Raw genomic sequence first — 22,500 nt, 5'->3', positions numbered from 1 at the left:
ATAAATAATAAACTACACTCCTTCCAAGCCCTGTTCATATGTAGGAATATAGACATCTGTGCAGATAGCAAGACATGATGTAAAGTGGCAGAGATTATCCTGGCAGTGCATGGTTTCAGTGCCTTACACACTTTTAGACCAGTAGCTGTACAGACATGGGCTATTGTTGGAGACATTTCACTATGCGTCATTAACAAATAAACCCCTACTTTGGTCACACTTGATCCTCCATGTGCAGACCATACCCTAGCCAGCTGTAGTTAATCCTCCATGTCCCAAGAAACTCATAATTTATAGTTGGATGTACTGGTGACACTTACCTACCAACCTAATACCTTACTCATCACAGACTTTAATTACTCCTGTATAGACTGGGAATCCTACACTGCCTAAAATCTTTAGGCACAGAGATTCATGGACTCAATAAGTATAAATGCCCTTGAGCAAATAGTGAATAAACCCACTGCTTACAAATATGAGACAATGCTGTACCACCCCCAATGTCTCATCCTCCCTGTTACGGGCAGCCCATAAAGTTGTCACCTTTGAAATCAAAATCAGCTGTTTAACCCCAGAAAAAAACAGTATCACTTAGGAAATAGATCAAGGTAAACTAACGTTCATTAAGTGATGGTTTTCCAAATTCAATGGCCCTCCAAACCCTGAGAAAACTGGAGCCTAAGCTAAATTGCTCAGAAAATCTGTACAGCCATGTCAATAGCTTCACAGAGGCTGCTGCACCTACTAGAAGTAAGCCCAAAACTAGAACTAGGAACAAACCACCCTAATGGCATCCCAAATTAAACAGGATATATGACAAAAGGAAAAAATATGGCAAAAATCAGCAAGGTTAATTCTCATAAAGATGAAACCTATCCCATCAAACTAAATAGCCAACTATGAGGGCTAATTATGTCAAACAAAGCCAACTCAGAGTTTAAGATAGCCTTCCAGGAGAAAGATGACCGTCTTCAGCTATGTCAGAAAACCTGAATGGTATCACAAAGCAATGTGCTGAACTGGTGGTTAATAATGCCACATTCATCAACCCTGGCAATATAATGAACCTGCTAGTGGACAAATTTATTTTCAACTCTACCCCCCACCTTCCACCATCCCCTAAGAAATACCAACAAACATAACCCCACCAACTATAACTTGGGGAGCATGTAGTGGCGGCACTCACTAATGCCAATAATATAGGCTCAATAGGCTTCACTAACATCTTGGGATCAGTTTAAAATGCAATTTACCAGGAAGCCTGGAGTCACTATTTAACTGTTGTATTATGAAAGTTTTTTTGCCATGAGAATGGAGAACTGCAACAGTCGTCATGCTTCATAAGTGAGGACTTCAGTAGATCCTGGAAACTACAGACCTCTTAGTCTCACTAGTCTTTTTTCCAAAGCTATGGAAAGAATTATTATGGACATTTTCAACAGGAGAATAGGAGACCTCCAGACACTGGACCCATCCCAGTTTGGCTTTGTCAAAGGAAGGTTGTGCTTACTGAACCTGGTGGACTGCTTTGAAAAGGGCAATAAGGCAATGGATTATGGGAAAGTGGTGCGTACTGCCTACCTAGATCTGACTAAAGCATTTGATACAATATTCCAGTCAGACATAGTAAACACATTTATGGAACTTGGCATGACCGCTTTATAACACAGTGGATAGCTAGATGGATCACAGATATGACAGAAGAGGCTAGTATCAGTGAGGCCACGCCACAAAGAAGCCAGTCACCACTGGAGCCACTCAGTGCTCTGTGCTGGGCCCACTCTCCTTTGGCATCTACTTCTCAAAAGTCAAAGCCAATGTCAAGGTCCTCTGGCTAATCAAGTCTGCAGATGATTGAAAATTGGGATCAGTCATTTAATCCCCCCAAGATAAGAACACCCTTCAGGAAGGGCTAACAAAGCAAATGCTTGGTGCCAAAGCTATGGCTTAAAACTCAGTGCCAAGAAATGCATTATAGTACTTTTTAGGAAGTTAGCCAATCTGGTTAACTATGTCATCAATAAAACTTCCCTAAAACTTGTTTCACTAGCCAGGGATGTGGGAATTATAAAAATAGTAAACTAGCTTTCAAGCAACTTGTCTTCAAGGCAGTAAAAAAATCCTTCTACGTTGCTCAACTTATAAGTGATGGCAAGGCATCTAGATCTAGAGAGGTCACTGTACCACCATAGTTGGCAGTCATCAGACCCTTCATTGAGCATAATGCCCCCTTTGGTTTGTACCTGACCTGACACATGCAACAACTGGAAAAATCTACAAAGGTTCCTTACAAAAAGAATACAGGGAGCAAACAGAATGTCCTATACTGATCACCTCGAAGCCTTGTCTTCTTATTCGGTATCATGCAGACTTCTGAGAAGTGATTTTTGCCTGGTATACAAAGCATCCTTGAACCCTGTTTTAAAGAACATTTTGCACAGCCACAAAATAAACAGCATCAGAATGAAAGATCTAAATTTTGCTTCCAACGTAAATAGGACATGTTGGAGAGACAAATATGTTTCTCAAAGAATCCCATTCTCTGGAATAGGCTCCCATCCATGTTTAGTAGAGTTCCTCCATAACCTTAAGTGCAACTTGTACCAAAGGATGGATAATCAGAGATTCGCCCTGGTCTGGTGGCTATGACTTTGATGGGCACAGGCAGTCAATAAACTTCCCTCTACATAAATCAAATTTGTGATTAACATTTGGATTGCATGGCTAGGCATACAAGGGCCCGAGAGGTCATTATCTTAGTATACCTCTATGCACCTATGAACCGTGACATGAAATCCAGGAATTATACCTATGACTTGCTAGTATAACATTGGTGTTTCTGCTCTCTCTCTCTGTCTCTCTCTCTCTCTCTCCCCCCTCTCTCTCTTAATGTCTATCTATCAACAAATTATGCACACAGAATTCTCAACAAAGTAAGCTGACAGTATTAAAAGTAGTAAACATGAAAAGAAGTGCAAGTTATGGTGACAGACTAAAAATACAAAATTCCATTGAAATCCAGTGCTTTTTCCAATATTCATACTGTAAAAATTCAAGATGTATCAGTATTTTCTCCAGAAAAATGGAATATCATTGTCCTTGGGAAAGTTATACTGGACATTTCTGATTTAGTAATAACAACAATGGCTTCTCTCATTGTTAATAGTGAAATTATCCTCTTCCTGTTAATTCTTGTGCCACAAAACTAATCAGTGAAATTAGAATACATTAATATGGTAACTACATTGTCAGTGATATATTCAGAAAGAAATGTATTTGCTAGCAATGACTGGCAAGTGACATCTTAAGATGTAATTAAAATGTTTTATTCTCAGAAAGTAATTAACTAAGGTCTTATATTGGCTTGCATCCGTATTAGACATTCCTGCAGAACAATTACCACTATTGGCTTAATGGAGACGGGCGAAAAGAGAAAGAAAGAGCGGGAGAGCATGAGTAGAAAGTAAAATAAAATAATTCAGCATCCGGACAATGTTCAGGCAGATTTAGCTGCTTCTCAGAAATAAAATCCAAAGTCTAAAATTAAGAAAATGTTTATGTCAAATTAATATGCCATCCATGTATTTGATATGAATTATTTTTAATATCTCATATTTTATCAGCGTTGGTAGAAAAGATATTTTTTATAATATGTAAATGTAAATTCATTGTATCTATTGAAGATGTACTGTATATTTAAAATTATTTTTCTGATATTTCACATAAATGGATTGTGACTAAAGTGCCTTCTGTATGGAGATGGCAGCATCTGCTACTATCAATGCAGGTTTTTGCCATTGATTCAACTTCTACCTATGTCCCAAAGACACACGGGTATTTCTCATAGCAGCACCAATGCTGTCTTTAGGTGTGTGCACTATATACATGTGTCTTGTGATGTACTAGCATCCCCATCCAGGTCTACTTCCAGGCTTTCCTCTACTTTGAAATGGATGGACTTGAAACTGAAAAAGAATGTGTAGATTGCATACCTTGGGAGTAACAGTTTCAATATGATGGAAGAATGCATGAATCACAGAACTGAAGGTGAGGGAGAAGGAAAGGTGATGTGAAACCAGCTAAGGGAAGGTTGAAGTCATATGTCCTTCCATGCACATTGCATCAACAATCCCAACAAAGACCAGAAACAGACGAAAACATCTTGCTTCGGGAGAGGAATGTCATGGGGGTATAGGTTTAGTACTGTTTAAACTTTGTCATGAAATCCCTGAGACAGAAGGCTGTGACTGAAAAAATTAGTAACAAGTACCCATATCATAGTAGATTAGCACAAGAGGTGATTGTGCTTACGTAATTGGAAAATAAGCCACAGTTCACCATTTGACACATTTTTCTCTTATTTAGTACTTTTTTATTGGGTGAGGAGAGTAGAATGCTAAGGAAGAACCCAAAGGGAAAGCCTGAAACCATAAGGCATCGATCATTATGACATTTTATAGCCAGCTGCACAAATGAAAAGCAATACTATCAAAGTGACACTGCTACTACTCGGCACAATGTTACGTTGCCACTCAATTCATAGCCTTTGCTCTTGAGTGTATCTTAACTGCAGATCATTTATTTTCATTCACTGTATGTTGTCCTATTACAGAAGCAAAGTGTTGTACTTCTATATGTGCACAAGGAAGCACAAACCCAGCTTTAAGACTACAAAGTGCACCATTTATTGTATATCTGTTCTCAACATTTTCTCAGACATATAGAAAATGGGTCAAGAATTTTTTTTTTTTGTGGGGGATATTCATAAAAACTAGAGTTTTGCAGTACTGCCCACTCACATGCAAACCTAAGGGTTGGGGTTTGGCGGAATAGTTAACCTAATGGAAACCATGCACATGGTTTGATTCTCACTCTTGAAAGGAAATTGGATAGATATATATTGAACTACTGGGGCAGCTAGCCAAGTACATACCCAGGAATGTAAATACACAAGATATAGCTCTTGTGCTGTTTCTCTCCACAAAGATTATTGGTGTAAACTATGCAACTCTTAACTTCCTTGAAAATATGTCAGAATTGGCATGTCAGTGCTTTGATCAGCTATTGGTTTGACTGCTGCCACTCTTTCAGGAATATCCTTTACATGAAATAATCTATTTTTGGAGAACAACCTATGGGAGTAATCAGTTCTCTCTCTCTCTTTTTTTGCCATCTATAATCCCATCAGCAATCTCCTTCTGGCAGAGGACGACAGTAAGTACATCAAGGCCTTCAAATTCTAGTTTTCAAGTTAGCTTTTCATTTTGGCCTTGTGGGTTTGACTGTATGCATAAGCATTCCCCTGACTTCTTTTCATTCAATATTCCTGTCTGTCACACATCTGAAATATCACACAGTGGGTTTTTAGTAATTTTACTGCATTGTCTGAAAAATAAATGAACAGCAGTTCTCACAGACAAGATTTCAAGTTGTGTTAGAAGCTTTAAAGTTAAAGCAGATTCATCTTTAATAATTTCTTTAATTGGTAGAAATACATTTAACAGTCTGACAGTTGACAATGAAGGTTAAGGTTACGTGCTGTTAATGAGACACTTTTTGTGGTAAAGAATTTGATTTTCACAGCTGTCATTTGCATACCATGTGACCTTGAGTAATTCCCTTAACCAAACAGTGTTTTGTGGTAATTGGAAATTTGGCCTGGGCTCATTAATGATCTGCTGCAAGTTAGAGCCTATAAACATTCTCCTCATTGCAAAAATCACTTTAATATGTATTGCTTTTATTTTATTTTATTTACTCGTTTGTTAAGTAGCTGAGTTAGCAGGTCAAAAAACACTGCAGCTGCTGAAAAAACACAGCACAATGTTTCCAGAACTGGCACTTGTGGTGTTCAGCATACATAACTTAAACTATTACCATACTGGTAGTAGAAGTTTCAGTTCATGAGCATTATTTGCCAGATGCGCAGTTGCCCAAAGCTCTAATTTACTCCATAGAAAAGCATTGGTGATAATGTGTACCATTGGCACAGCCCTCTTTGAGTAATTTCTTCTCTCTTCAAGTTGGTGAGACCACATACTTGGTGAATATACAAGTATAAGGTTTGTGGGAGAGCTTGCTTTCCCACATCAGGGGGTGCAGGAGGGCTTGCTTCTACCAAAAAAAAAAAACAAAAACACACACACACACACATATATATATGTATATATATATATATATATATATATATATATATATATATATATATATATATATATACACACACACACATATATATATATATATATTAGACGCTTGAAAGTTCAAAAGACAGAAAATCAAAATATCTAAAACTCAAAATATCAAAAATATTTTTAATGAAGGGTTCATGCCCCCTGCACCCATCTTGTGGGGGTCTGCACCCCCAACCACACACACCCTGCCAATTATATATACCAACTCCAAGATTACACAACACTGGAGAAAGGGCAAATTCCATTTTTTAATAATTTGTGCTTCAGATATGTACCCATTTTCGATATTGTGAGTTTCAGTTATTTGGATTTTCAGTCTTTTGAGCTTTTATATATATATATATATATATATATATATATATATATATATATACTTATATTGTATGTATATATATATATATATATATATATATATATATATATATATATATATATGTGTGTGTGTATGTGAGATTTCTTCTGCAGTTTTTTCTGGGATTGGTTCTGGGATTGGAATTTTTGGATTCTGATTATTGCGGTATCACCTTCAATGACTCATAGCAGAAACAACTTAAAATGTTTTTCTATATTCATTTTGTGCACCTTCAGGTACTTTTAATACTGCATCATGATGCTGCTTTCTGTTTAAGTCCTTTAATATTATTATAAAACAAAGGCAAAGATTTTGAAGGCTGATATTATTTTATCCATGTATGAAAGCTTCTCCTTTTGCACTCTTGCTTGTTTCTCTACTTGCTGCAAATAAGATCTCCAAATTTGTCCTTTTTGGATTGTGTTAAGCTGATACGTCTCCCCAATATGTCTCCCTCCAAGACACTATCTATATTCCACTACTGCTTACAAAACTATTTTTCAAGTCTTATGCTTGAATAAAACTCAGAATTGAAACTCATCAGTTTTACATGCTTCTCAACAGTGTTACAAGATTCTAAATGTAATTTACCTTATTGCATGTAGTCTCACTACAACATTTTTCTCTCTCTGTTTACTTCAATGTGCCATACTAAATAGAATGACCTTTGAATTGTTTATGATTCTTAATTCATTGTCTTTAGATCTAGGATAGTTTTATAGTATGGGTTATTACCTGATATTTTAATTGTAATCATTATTACAAGTTCTATCAGACTTGCCTAACTTAATGCCATCTACAATGCCATATCCTTTACTAGAGCAGCCATATTCACAGAATTAATTTAATGCTTATTGAAAATTATACCTGCTATAAGCATTTGACAGAAAAATGACAGGAAACTACACAAGAACACATTTCTACTGCTCTCTGGTGTTATATCTGAAATAGAAGAGATACTCTAGGGTCTACTACGGATGCTGATGTGCTAATAGTTCACGCTACACTGCTCACTGCCACTTGCTCATAAAAGGAAGTATTTCATGTCTCATTAACCTGATGCCCTATTTCTATATAACCTTTCTAACACCCAGTCCTATAAACTACATAGCCATGGCAGAACCTAAACCGTAAACCTGAAACTCCCACCCAGTTTCCAATTCCCTTAGCCTAAACTTCCACTCACCTGACTCCTCCCAAAGCTGCCTGATGAGAAGGGTACCTCAATTTTACATGCTGTTTTGAAGGCTATCTATGCTCTTTGACCTTCCATCCTCTCTGAGTTTATTTTGCATCCGCACAGTAGCCCTTCCCTACTTACCTTGAACAACCATCTTCTCTTCAACCTCCTCCTTAAAACCCTGACACTCCCTTCCTACTTCCTAAAGCTAAAAACTTCAGGCAATTCCCTAAACCTATGTTCTTGGATCACAATCTAATCCGAAAACTTCCCTTCCTACTCTCTAGCCCTTAACCTCGCTTCGTGTTCCCTAACCCAGAAAATCCCACTCCCTAATCTTAAACCCCACTACTGCTCCCTTTCCATGGCTACTTCCCCAAACTCATATCCAAGTATGAGCACAAATGGTGCTCCTTTCCCATGACTACTTACCCAAACTCATATTTCAAGTACAAGTGCCCCCCCCCATCTGCTTGCCCAAACTTGTATTTGAGCTCAGGCACAAGCTGCAGCCTAGCCGAGTGACAAGGCACTCAGTTCCCTATCTTCAAGATAGTGGTTTTCGAGCACCTATAGTGAACCTGGTATTGAAAAGAAATACATGGCCTAGGACAGCCAAATTTACATTAATTCATCAGTTGCATAATCTGTATTCTGCAAAATGAAATTACACTTGGCTAATGGTAGCGTGAGTTTCCTGGAAACATTTTCTTCTTAACATATTTGTTTATAAGGATTTGGTACACTAGTTGACTCATGACATGATACTCTACACATAATATGCAGAACACAAGATTAGTAGGAAGCCATTGTAATTTGCTGAAATTAGCAAAGGAACTATTTTCTTTCCCAATATTTAATTTTTTTTATTTGAATATTTATTCTGCACTTACTAGTTATCTAAAAGGCATGTTGTTAGTAAAGTGACTGTTGTATATTTCTGCAAAGCAAGGACAAAAACATTTTTTTCTAACATGGCACTAATTATGCTGAATGGATAATAAGATTCAGTATGCTGCTGTTTAGGGTACTCAACCATATGTCTTCAATTGCGTTATTTATGGTTAGGAATTTCACAGTAATTATGTCACTTTAGTAATTCATCACAGGAATAAATTACTGAAATAAAAGAACTGTTGTGTGTTAGGTTGTACATAAAAATAGGTTGGGTACATGGAAAAACAGTAACTAAACTACTGGAGTGAAAATTAATCATACTGCAAAAAAAGAGGAAGATAAATTCATAATTAATTATACATTGTGTTTTGAGATATTTTTCTGATTGCTAATATGCTAATGTGCATTCAGAACACATCAAAAAATAAAAAGAATTATGACTAAGCTATTACTGATTTTTACTTGGCTCAGAAAAACAATGTGACTTCACTATTGAATAAAGTAGGCAGACCACTGCTTCACATCTTCACAAGTCATGCTCCCAGTAGAGCGTGGATGTGGGCATATCCAATGTGTTACCAGCCAATGGCTTTTCACATTCATCAGCATTAACAAGCTTCCTGCATTCATCACCTCCCACATCACACTAACTCTGATTAATTAATGAAAAATGTTGAGTACCATGTGTGAACCAGTATTCTGTGGAAAGATAATTTCTTGCTTCCTATGAATATTAATGATAAAGATCTCTCTGTTTTTTTTTTTCTTTTCTGTTTTCATAGATCAGAAATCTTAATACATAGTCTAGTTTAAAAAGTATGCCTGAAAACTGTTAGATGTAGTTATGCACAGGCTATAATAAAAGGACCAATTTGACAATGCATTTTATAATCAGAATTGAAACATCAAAGGTATATGATGCAAATAGAATATTGGAGCACCTCTGCTACATAATCATATGAGACCAAAACATGAATCATCATATCCCAGGAAGACTATGGGTGATTTCCAGAACAAAAAGTAAATAATATTGGGAAATGTGTCAATCAGCAGCTCTGAATGGTAGAATCCATTTAAGATTTAAACTCAAGCCTTAAAAAGAAAATTTGAGACCACTACAAGTTATCCTGCCACTTATGTAGACTAACCCAGTTTCACAGTTCTTGAAGTTAAACCTCATACCTTCATCATATTTCCCTTCAAAGTAAGTACATCATATTCTATTACCAGCAGTGGGCTTATGAGATCCAGTGCTAATTCCAAATGACATGAAAACAGTTTCAGCCACTCTCAACACACAAGCCTAGACATGTATTAACAGTGAAGTCTCTGGTTTGCCAAGGTTTTTGCAGGTTAATACAAGGCTGATTGCAGACTATTACAAGCTTAGCAAATAACCATATTTCAGAATCAAACCCTGTATCTGCTATCCTTGATGGAAATACTTTAGCTATTCTGCCAAGCCCTCCCCTTATGTATGTGTTTTTTCAGTGTGACTGTTTTACTTGGTTCATAGTCTTGCACAGCAGACCTCCTAATGGACGTTACAGTACCACATTGCTACATTATAATGAGCATTGCTTTAAAACTAAAAAGATAGAAAGTCACCCTCAAGTGTGTCAGTGTTACGCAGGAAATTATCAAATGAACATTAAATAGCAGAATCTCTGTATTCTGTTTTTAATCAGGAATTTGAAAATAAATTACTTGTTTATGCTTCATTATCTAGAAATAGATATGTGTGGTCATCAGTAAAGCCTTTTAGTAGACTTACCTCTCAGATAAAAATCAGAAGAATGAGACATTTTCAGTTAAACTCTGCTGTCTGGTCCTTCACTGATGTTTCTTACCCCCAAGAAAGGAGCTCAAATTTCTTTCAGAGCAGTTATTCATTAGTTCATTGCTAAGTACTAGGCTAGCTGTTCTTGCAGATTGTTTTAAGCCTAGCCAGTTTCCCTCAAAGGTGAGAATCAAACCCTGTGCTATGCACCTGTGAGTTAACCACCTTAACCATTATGCCAATTCCCAAGCCCTTAGGTCAAGTCCCAAACCCCAGGATTTTTCCCCTAGATTCCATAAACACAGGATTATATTAAATTCCATCCACTTTAAAAAGAATAATAGCTGCAGACTCATATTGCTACCTTTTTGCATGGTAAAGCACCATCCACAGAGGATTTGTGATCTAAGTTATGTAGTTATTAGCCAGATTTTGTAGTTTTGGCAGGCTTTACCTGCCTTTGTTATGGCCAATTTGCCAGGGATCATTAGTAAGGTTTATAAATGAATATGAGAGGAGCATAGAGATGTCCCAAATGCCATCTCACTGTAGGGAGGGTGTTTCTCAAAGGATTTTGTCTCAGAATGACAACCCTGATACCTCCGATGTGAGATGTATAATTATGTCAGTGCGTGCTGCTGTTTTACTTTCCCAAATCTAGCTCGCCATTGATATCTATAAATGGTGTTCCCTTAGGTCCCTAGCTTTAATGCCCTCTTCCACCTTTAGGAGGAATTTTCAAGCAGATAGAGTTATACCTCCTCCCATTCCTTATAATTGCTGCACTCCACAGGGTAAGGAGACAATGCTACTGGCTGTTCAGGCATCCTGTTGCCTGTCTAGCCCCGCCAGCACCTGCATGGTTCTTCTAACTGGGGTCATTGGAGCAAGGATACTCTTTTCTGTTCCAACGTGGCAGTGTTAGGCATTCACTAGATCATACTTGGCTTACATCACTAATGTCATGCATACACACATGTTGTGATGCCAAAAGCAATTCCATATACTGACAGCGACAACAGGGACAGTGAAGACAGAAGAGCTCTGTAATCCACAGTAGTTGAATTTCATATGCTAAACATGTTGTATTTATGGTATTGTAATATTGTACAGGTAAATGTGCTGCACATAAGGTGCAAATTGTCTAAACTGTAATGTTGAAGATTTATGCCAGTTAGTTTGTTTAATGGAGTCGGGCACCAATCTAGTCTGACCAATTTCAGGCCCAGCCTGCAAAAGAATTAATCAAATGCAATGGAAACAGATGAGAGCCAAAACCTAAAGCAAGAGTGCAAACGCAGTGAAAAATGAATGAAAATAGGTTTGTGCAGCTTGAGAGGTATGTGACATTAGGCTATATCCTGCACACTTTCCTACACCTGAACAATTATCTTATTATGTTGAGTATTAGGGTATTCTTATTTTATTTTTTTTCCTGTTATTTGTATATTTGATCCTTTTGCATTTGTACAACATCGATCATGTTTTCTTTTGTGTACTGTTTTTAATGCACCACTTGCAAAGAACAGATGTTTCTCCTCGCTTGTTTTTATTTTTTTTATTCTGCTCATTGTCTTCTTTTCTCTCATTTCAGGATCAGGGGAAAATTGGTGTAATATTTAATGTCGGCACAGATGACATCACAATTGAAGAGTCTAGAGCCATTGTAAGTGATGGAAAATACCACGTGGTGCGTTTTACAAGAAGTGGAGGTAATGCCACATTACATTTGGACAACTGGCCTATCATAGAGCGGTACCCACCAGGTAAGAATCCAATAACTAATTCAGATTTAAAGGAAAAAAAATAATATGGATTTATGAACATTTTTTGTAGTTTTAGTAATTTCATACATTTGCCACATGCCAACAGAAAAGCTGATGTTTAATTATCAGAATAGAGCTGACTCAGAAGATTTTGGTTCCTGCTGCTGTCATTGTTGTTGTCTGAGGATAAAATGCAAATTAGTCTTCAAAAGGTCAAATTGCATTTACAAGAGGCAGCATACTGTCATAAAAGGCAGCAGATTTTGCAGATCTTGAATGGGATCAATTAAGTACAACAAAGGCTTTGACAAAAGCTTGGGAAAAAAAACACTGAGCACAAAGAGGAAACCCTACATTACCAGCTTAAAAGCATGCTTCTATTCTACAAGAAGCAATTTCAATACATAAGTATGATGCCATGGGTGTGACTGATGACAAGGTTATGATGTACATGGGAATGCATTAGGAACCATCATCTTCTTCACTTTTAATTACTGACTACCTCTAAGTAGGACTTTGGGTGTAGTTTTACCAAACAACATAATGCTTTGATCACTGTCCTGTACTATATTCCAATGATCTGATTCATGCAGGTTTCCTCATTAAATGAGTTTAGTTAGCACCCTTTTTTGGTATAATGAAATGATTTGCATTACTCTGTATTTTAAGATCACTAGGAACAGTTGCTATGCCAATTAAAAATGTATCACACTTGATTAACTTACAGTAATACTTTTCTCCATGTAAAGCTATCTGAACATATATAAAACATATTTTGCAAATGCATGCTTGTGTACAATCATGCATAAGACATGACTTCATGATGCATTACATGTAAGGTTCATACTAATTAGAGTAACAGGGAGACTCTGACTGTCCAGCAGAAATTATACATGCCTATATTCCTCACAGTGTTAGGATGTGCGCTATGATATTTCTTCACTCAGCTGCCCTTTTAGTGTTATGCCATATAGTTCTTAAAGTTGTACAATGCCTCCTTTGATAAACATTTGTGCTATGCATCTTCTTTGCAGTGGGAATTGAGCAACTGTCTTCCCAAAATGTCAGTAGAACAAAAACTATACAATAAGAATTATAATTTATATTCAAAAACATGTACTAAACACATTTAAAAAACACACCTACTGGAAAAAAAGCAGCAGCTACTATGCTATCTATTCTGTGGAAAGAACACATTTAGTTAGTGAAATACCATCAATGGGGAAGGCAATTTTTTGTCTTTTCATACGCAAACAAAACCAAACAAAAAAAACAAAGTGACTCACAAACTCTTCAAAAAATCCATCTAAATCAGTACTGGGACATCAGGAGTCTGCAAGAATTCTTACATAAACAGTAGACTGCATGTGCACACATGAGTCATAAAACGTGGCACAAAATGTGTCTAATACAGTGGCCTTACATCTGCAATGCAAATGCAGTAGAGCAGAAAACTATCCCAAGTGACAAAAAAAAAAACTTACAGCCATGAAGGTTACATATACAATGCTGTACTACTGTAGTAGGCAGATTTTGTCTTTTTTTTAAATAACAACATTGTACAATTTTCTCTTTCATTTAAGTAATAACATTGTATAAGTAGAATAATCCATTCCAATATGTGTAAGAATTGTTGCCTTACAAAGTTGATTAATTGGATTTTACCCTTATAATGAAATTATGACTCCCATAGGTAAACCCATCATTACCAACACCCAGACAAAGGAGAAAATATGCATAAGGGTGAAGGGATTCCCTTGTTTTCCTAGTTATAACATAGAGGGTTATAAGAGGATCGCTGATGCTGACCAACTTATTATATGTTCAAGGCGCGGATGCCAAGAAATTCATCTCCAGAGTAATGCTGAAGAGCTGAATCTGATCATAATTCATTGTGGGACATGGAGCTTTATCTGCTCCATGCAGTGCTAGCTACAGCAATATATATATATATATATTTTGCTGGCTTTTAAAGCTATAAAGGACTTATGAGCACTGTCAGAAAAGCAGTGTAATATCATGCCTCACTTTTACACTCTCCTCCCTCCCTCTGACTGTCCAGATTTTCACAGAATGTCCAGATTTTTGCCTTATATGTTTGGTCTGTTCCTCATAAAGTCCATGATTTTTATACACTTTCCGCAGGAATGAATTCATAAAAATAATAATGTACATTTAAGTTTCATAGTTTGTATCCTTCAGAAAATGCTGGCAAAGATACTTCCTGTTATTCTAGCAACGTTCTAGGAAGTCAGGGACTTATTACCAGTATGGACATCAAGCAGAAACAAATCTTTTATTCTGCCACTGTCATTTGCTGGTCAGTAATGTCGAATTTGTTTGCCTAGCACTAGACCCTACCTTAACAACTTAAACAGGCATTCTAACTGTTAGGGTTGGGTCTAGCACTACTCTGTCACTTCACTGATTTTTTTTTCTGGCTATCAAGTCATAATCGTTGCATTCACTGTTATTTTTAAAGAATATTCACACATTCTTAAAAGACTGTTTTTGAGGTCTGTAAGAACATCATTTTCTATAGTTTTGTTTCTTTTTACAGATCTTTTCACTGTTTCCATATCTAAACCTTCATCAGATACAACCACTTTGAAGATTACCAGCTTTATCATATTTTAGGAACTTACCTTTCAGAGCAGATTTTAGATCCTACAAACACATTTTTGACGTAATAAGGAATAATTGCAATTATAGATTTCAAATGCTTTTACAGAACACTGTGTCTGCACTCATGCATATGTACTCAAAGTGAAATATATTGCATTTGTGAATGCCATCTATAATTATTTTTATAAAGCAAATAATTCCATAATCTATTGTATAAATACAAATAATTCTGCCTTAATAATTTCTCTGATAATATTTCCATTTCATTTATTAGCCAGTACTGCTATATCCATCCATTACAAAAATGTATTAATTTAGTAAATCTTGATCTACAGATAACCTTTTCAGAAGATCAGCAGATACAAAGTGGATGCTTCTTGCAACATAAATGAAGATTGCACTGCATTTAAATTCGAACAGTGTGCCATTACAAAATGTATAAATACATTTTAATCTAATTCTGACTCACTCATATAAGTCTTGCTAGCATTACCTTTCCAGTCCTCTATGAACTGGGATAGGGATGAGAGCCTTGCTTTAAATATCCAGTTCTGCAGTATTGTATCAGCCACATTAAATTAAATGAAAGAGGAGCCTGGACGAATATGGAGTTCCTAAGCTCTCTAATTTTACAGCTGTTAAGTACAGCAGATTTCCTGGAGGACCCTTTGCATGTTTAAATACTCATAAATCTAGCTACTATAAGAGCCATTATAAAGGCAGTCATGGCTGCCTAGTGCAGTGGTGAGCTGTTGTATGTATTAATATGTGAGGAAAGACTTAAAATGTTTCCTTCTGCATTTTATTCTGTTTCAGTTTTAATTTGTGTCCCCCTTCAGATCAACCACACACCACTGCTAAATACATGTTACAAATAAGAGCACTAGGAAACTGCTTTACTTTAGTGCTATTACAAAGTTTTCTATAATAAATGAAAGGCCAGTACTATATCACAAAATGTGCAAAGTTGTTATGTCATCATTTTACGTCTCTCAGCTTCATGTACTGCTTTACTTGTGTAGATAGAAAAATATAACCACTTCCTGAGCTAAGTGAGCATGTGCCAAGCCAGCAACTGACAAAGTGGAGGTGCAAATGAAAATCAGTACTATTAAGTAACTAAGCTTCAAAGAGATAAAAAGAAGTCTATAAACCAAAGCATTCTGTAGCAAACATCTTAAAAGTCAAACAGAAACTAGGAACTTTAAAGTATTTTCTTATGGGGTAAAGCACTCATCTTACTTTCTTTTGTTTTTCTCATAATACTAAATAAATACAAAATGTGCATAAACTATAAAATAATTGTTAATTTATCATTTATCATGAATTATGTTTCTCAAGCTGTGTACAAATGGGTCAACTACATGTGGTTATGTACTAAGACTTACAACACACGTGCTCTAAATTGTGTTTTACCTCCCATTAGCCAGTCGTACTTGCTAGCCCTTCCACTATCTGAATCTGCTGAACTGCATGGCCCTACAAGACCCCTCTTTATTTCCTGATTATATTGTTTTTTTTTTTTTTTTACTTTATAGCATCCTTAAACAATGACCATGTAATCTATTGCTAGATGACAGATTCTGTTCACATGGTAGTTGGATGTGACAGTTAATATCCAGGTCTGAAAAGGATAAAACGTATTTGTGATATTTATTGTCCTTGGCCTAAATCACTTCAAGTGTAAGAGCTCTCTTGAAAGTAATTATCTTTGCCCTAAAACCTAACAAGCTTTCAGCATTGTGGAATTAATTTATTGCCGGACACCTAGCACTGATTTTTCAGGATTTGAGCATTCATCAGGAAAGTGCGTTCGGTTGTATAAGAGCCGGACTCTTAAATTTTGGGGGATATGGGTGTAAACTTAGGGTTGTTCAGTGAGTTCCAGAGTACGCCACAGTCCTTCATCTAGGGATCCATTTAATTTAAGGTTGACTGTGATTGGTAAACACTGTTAAACTAGTTATTGTTTTATATGTGTCTGTGGTAAACAGAGTGGAGTTTAATTAATGGGTGAACAAAAATCAACAGTTTCACCGCATTTCTGAAATGTCTGTTCAAATCTGTGCCTGTTGATATCCTTCCAGTTGATTCCCACTACTAGTCTTAGACTGTAAAGAAATTTAAGGCAATCTGTTCCTACTTTGTGGCAAGGAACTCCTTTTTTGATTCTACTAACCCCTTAGTTGTGTTTTTTTTTTTTTTAATCTATCTAGTTATTTTCTGTTTACCCCTTAATTACTAACTTATCTCTCTTTCCAGTCATCTTCCTTTATTGTGTTGGTGCTCTACTTTATGTTTAAACTGCCAGTGCATTTATTGAAAACCATGTCGTTATCTGTGTGGGTTTACCATTCCCAATCAACTAAATAATCCAAATTTCTGTCAATTAACATTGCTTTGGAAGTTAATTAATATAATCATTTAAGTGATCCCAACTGTTTGTTAGCTAATTTTATTGTTACAGTTAGCACTGGTATATAATACAAAGTTACTGTTAAAAAATGTGTACTACAGAATTTATAGAAGGCATAATTTTGTAGATGATTAGTTTTAATGTTGCATTTTTCTGAAAAGTATCTGAAATAACAGACTCAATCTTGAATTGTAGCTTTTTGCCCTACAGGAGATGTGACAGGGATTTGTGCCCAGTTATGCTTCTCACGTTCTGCATTACACAATCAGTTGGTTTGTGAATGATCCGACCTTACTCAGTTATGTGATTAAACTGTGTAGTCAATAGGAAGGCAGGCTGATTTGGTCACAAGAAATGATTGCCATTAATTTAAGTAATAAAACATGTCACTGGTTGTTTCTAGCATTGCAAGCATCTTAAATTAAATGGAAGGGGAGCATAGACACCAAGGGAGATCCTGTTTGCAATTGCTCAGCAAATGGAAGAGGCCACCTGAAATGCAATTTGTTTGCCTAAGCTAGTCACCTATTTGGTTCTTAATGAGTATTTCCCTTTTGAAGACAAATGGATTTCTCTGCATGTTAAAAAAGTTGTGTTTACCCTAGCCACTCACTCGCTGTTCATTCAGTATTAAAGAGGTCATATAAAGTCTCTCTCTCTCTCTCTCTCTCTCTCTCTCTCCTTTTACTTCTCAAACATCTTAGGATATGATGGTTTTAGGAAGTGATAACATTATTAGACAATTTGTAGAATAACTTGATTGATAGCTAGCCTTCATAAATGTGGTTTAGTTATCAGACCATAATTACATGGCATTAGGAAGTATTTAGTAAAAATACATATCTTCTGAAAGAAGGTCATTTTCTAGTATGTGTTGCATTTTCAGATCACTACAACAGTATTTATTGTGCAAACTTGAGTCATACTTGTTACAACCTGACTAATTCTGGGCTATGTAGCAGAATGGAAGGTGCACTCTCCTGAACTTACTTCGTCTGTGGTGATAATATATACTTTTTTCTTGTTTATTCAGTTCACATAAGATGGTAATTAGTTGAACTAGCTGTCACAATCAACAAGACTAGTCACACTGAAAAACAATGGTTATTATCCTAAAAAGTGAATTTATTAGCAGGATTAAACAGTCTTTTTAATACAGAGGTACAACAAACACCTACTGAAAGAGGCTTTTAATTATACCAGAAAAGATTTAGCATCTTCTGATACAGATCCATATGGAATTTATGATGACAAGGCATTTCCATCCAAGCGATGCTCTTTAGTTCCATCCAAATACTATCGCCACTACTAGAGCAGCCATTACCACTTATAGAGTTTACTAGGGAAGTCGAGAACAAAAAGTGTACTTCCAAGTCTTTCTTCCATATAGGTTATTGGGTTCTTATGCAGGTAATAGGCGTAATGATCCACAGACCATTAAGGAGCCTAACCTAATTCCCAGTTAATCCTGAGCACTATGTTGTTAAGTGACTTGCTAAAAGTCATACCATTGGCAATACAGTATGATGTAATCAAACCTGGAAGTAGAAGAGGCAACTGATTAAAGTCTCATATACTTAGTCCTCTCTGCTTGCAGTCAGTCATCTAACAAATCTTCAGATGATTTAGCATTACCAGTGCAGCTACTGTATATTTTTAGGAGGAAAACAGAGCAGTTGTAGAAAAGACATATGAAGACAGAGGGAGTATATGGAGACCACAAACAAAAGATACCGTGGTCAGGAAACACACCTGACAATCTGTTGCTGTGATATGACAATGCTACTGTTGTGTCCAAGAAATTTAAGAAACTCTGATGACTGACTAAACAAAATGCTTATGCTTCTATTTTTACTTTAGACTGGTGTTCCAAAAGTAGATATGATAATGGAAATTGTAAATATGAGAATTGCTGTCAGATATACTATGTCACCTTTTACACATTTTCTGTTGCCTTTATTTGTCTAACCACTCCTCAACCATGTTGACAATGAGTCCAGACATTCTAATATCTTTGAATTTTCTCCATTCAAAGATATAATTCTGTACATTCACCTTGTACTGATACTGTGAGTCATGGCAGTTTACTGGAAAGCTTGCACAAAAAATAGACATCTCCATTTATATCTATATCTATCTATACCTATCAATAAATAAAAAAAAAAAAAAAAAAAATATATATATATATATATATATATATATATATATATATATATATATATATATATATATGATGCCTCTGAAATCATCCAAGTGCAACTAACCCAGGGCAAAAATGCATTCCAAATTGAAGCTTGTTATAGATCCCACACCATGACCCAAGACGTCCACTCCTCGTTCCTGGGGACATTGGAAAAAAATGAGGGTTCAACCAAATGCCATAATTATGGGTGATTTCAACTACCCCAACATAAACTGGGAAAACTACTCTTATACTAACCCCTTTGCTCAGCAATTCCTGGAGTTCATAAACGCTAACGCCCTGAATCAACCTGTCAATGCCCCCACAAGGGGCAACAATGTTCTGGACGTGGTCATTACCAACATGAGTGACAGATGCTCAATGCCCGAGATCAACTCCTCACTTGTCAGATCTGACCATAAACTAATCACCCTAGAGCTCCAAATCCCGGCTCCACCCCCACACAAGGAAAGCATTGTAAAAAACTTTTCCAAAGCGAACTTCACACTTCTCAAAACTGAGGTGACTAACCTCACAATGCCCCTGCAGATGGATAATGCAGTCAATGCAGTCACAACTGCTGAATCCTACACAAATGTACTCTACAAGCACCTGCATGAGCGCACAGATCGTGCTATCCCCAATAAAACCAAGACGCTATCCTCCAAAAAAAGGAAGCCGATCTGGTGGTCCCCTGTCATTAACAAGCTTTACAACAGAAGGAAGAAACTGTTGCAAAAGAGTGCAAAAACCCAGGTATGGAGGAACTCACTGACAAGCCTCAGTAAGAAACTAAGATCACTCATCAAATCCTTCAAAGCTAATTTTGAAAGAAAAATTGCCACATATTCCAAAGACAACCACAAGGCATTCTTTAGCTATGTCAAGAATTTCTATGTCAACACCCAGATCTGCACCAAGCTACAACAGAATGGCACAAAATATACAGAGCCAACTGATATTGCCAACATATTGGCAGATAGGTTCAGTGCAAACTTTACTCCCCCCTCATCCCCCAAAGGGCCTATAACTATACCAGATGGTTGTAGAGCCCCAGCAATCAAAAACACACAGGTAAAAATGCCACTCTCTAAAGCCAAAAACACAGCATCCATGGGACCAGACAACATCCCAGGCTGTGTCTTACATGAACTCCAAAATGAACTAGCCCCTTACCTAAAATCCATGTTCAACCACAGCCTCACCACAGGCTATGTGCTCACAGAATGGTGCACAGCAGTGGTTATCCCACTCCACAAAGGACGAACCACCACAGACCCCGGGAACTATTGACCTATTAGCCTGACAAGCCTGGTTTGCAAGGCAATGGAACGTATCATCATGGAACTCATAAACAAAGATATAGGTAACCTCCAAACTCTGGATGCTACCCAATTTGGATTTATAAAAGGTAGTTCATGTCTCCCAAATCTGGCAGATGTCTTTGAAACAGTTACTAAGGCCAAATACGAATGCAAAGTGGTCCACACAGCCTACCTAGACCTCTCTAAAGCCTTTGATACTATCCCTCATTCAGGAATCATTGATAAACTCACAAACCTTAACATAAACTCTTACACCACGAGATGGGTGGCCAACTGGTCATAGACAGAACCCACACTGTAAGATTTGCTGACTCCAGATCTGACTCCAAACCAGTGACAAGTGGAGTACCCCAGGGTTCAGTCTTGGAACTCCTCCTGCTCGGTATATACTTCTCTGAAGTGCAAGTGAACACCAAGGGTCTATGGCTAACCAAGTTTGCAGATGACTGCAAACTAGATGCAATTATCGATTCCCCTGCTGGTGTAGACATCCTGCAAAAGGGACTCACCTAGACTGACACTTGGTGACAAAACCATGGCCTCAAACTAAATCCCAAAAAGTGTATTGTTATCCCCTTTAGCAAAAACACGGTACCCATGAATTACCAAATAGGGGGGTGTTCACTTAACACAGAAATTGTGATAAGAGACCTTGGGACCCAAGTGGATAGTAACTTCTCCTTTGATAACCACATTGCCACAGTGGTCAGAAAATCTTTCTTTATGGCCCACTTAATCACAAAAGGGTTCACATCAAGAAATAAGCAAGCCATTGTTCCCTAGTACTCATCATTTATCAGACCCCTCATTGAATACAATGCCCCATTTGGGATGTACTTCACAAGACACCTACAACAACTTGAGTGGCCCCAAAAGTACCTCACCAAGAGGATTGACAGCTTCAAACAATTGCCCTATGTTGACCGGCTCAAGAAACTCAAACGCTACTCGGTCGCATACTGCTTACCCTGAGGAGACCTGTGTCTGACATACAAAGCTATGTCAAGCCCAGAATTGTTGGACATGCTCCACTTGAAGAAATCCCAATTTCCGCAAGCTACACACTCTAGGGACCTAAACCTCACCACAACAATAAATAGGACATGCTGGAGGGATAGATTTGTGTCTCAGAGAATTCCCATGCTCTGGAATAAAATTCCCATCCATATCAAGCAGAGCTCGTCATTAGCACTATTCAAGAGAAACCTTGATAAGTGGATGGGTGATAGGAAATTCACCCCGGGATTATGTCTGGGGCACTGCTCGATAGAGGGGCAGGAATTTAACAATACATGGGTGGCGAAAGCCAATACACTGTTGGCTAGACTTACTTTGGCCCTCAGGTCGATAACCTAGTACTTTCCTATGAACCTATGAACCTATATATATATATATATATATATATATATATATATATATATATATATACACACACACACACACACACACACACACACACACACACACGCACACACACACACACACACACACACACACACACACACACACACACACACACACACACACACACACACACACACACACACACACACACACACACACACACACTCACACACATCTATATATATATATATATATATATATATATATATATATATATATATATGTGTGTAAATATCTATATATGTATAGGTTCATAGGTGTTTACTAGGCTAATGGCCACAAGGTCTTTTTAGGCCCTGCCAGGCATCTCAAATCTCTGACAAGTTCTGATACCCTTGCTAACTGTAAACAGGGGTTTAGGAGATGAAACATTTACAAG

At 37.0% G+C, this 22,500-nt stretch overlaps 1 protein-coding gene across 18 annotated transcripts in view; it reads left to right on the top strand.

Moving 5' to 3' along the window:
• The window catches only part of NRXN1 (neurexin 1), a 4,168,553-nt gene that overhangs the window by 3,775,970 nt on the left and 370,083 nt on the right, over nucleotides 1-22,500 (top strand). For all 18 annotated transcript variants that reach the window (XM_044054788.1, XM_044054802.1, XM_044054867.1 and 15 more), the window contains one exon: nucleotides 11,998-12,169. In XM_044054788.1, coding sequence (XP_043910723.1) covers nucleotides 11,998-12,169 — 172 coding nt within the window. The remainder of the gene's footprint in view (nucleotides 1-11,997; nucleotides 12,170-22,500) is intronic.

Source organism: Protopterus annectens, chromosome 1.part2 (genome assembly GCF_019279795.1).
Source record: "Protopterus annectens isolate FY-2018-M chromosome 1.part2, PAN1.0, whole genome shotgun sequence".
Lineage (NCBI taxonomy): Eukaryota > Metazoa > Chordata > Ceratodontiformes > Protopteridae > Protopterus > Protopterus annectens.
The sequence above is the reverse complement of the archived record's forward strand: the minus strand, read 5'-3'. Positions and strand labels throughout refer to the sequence as shown.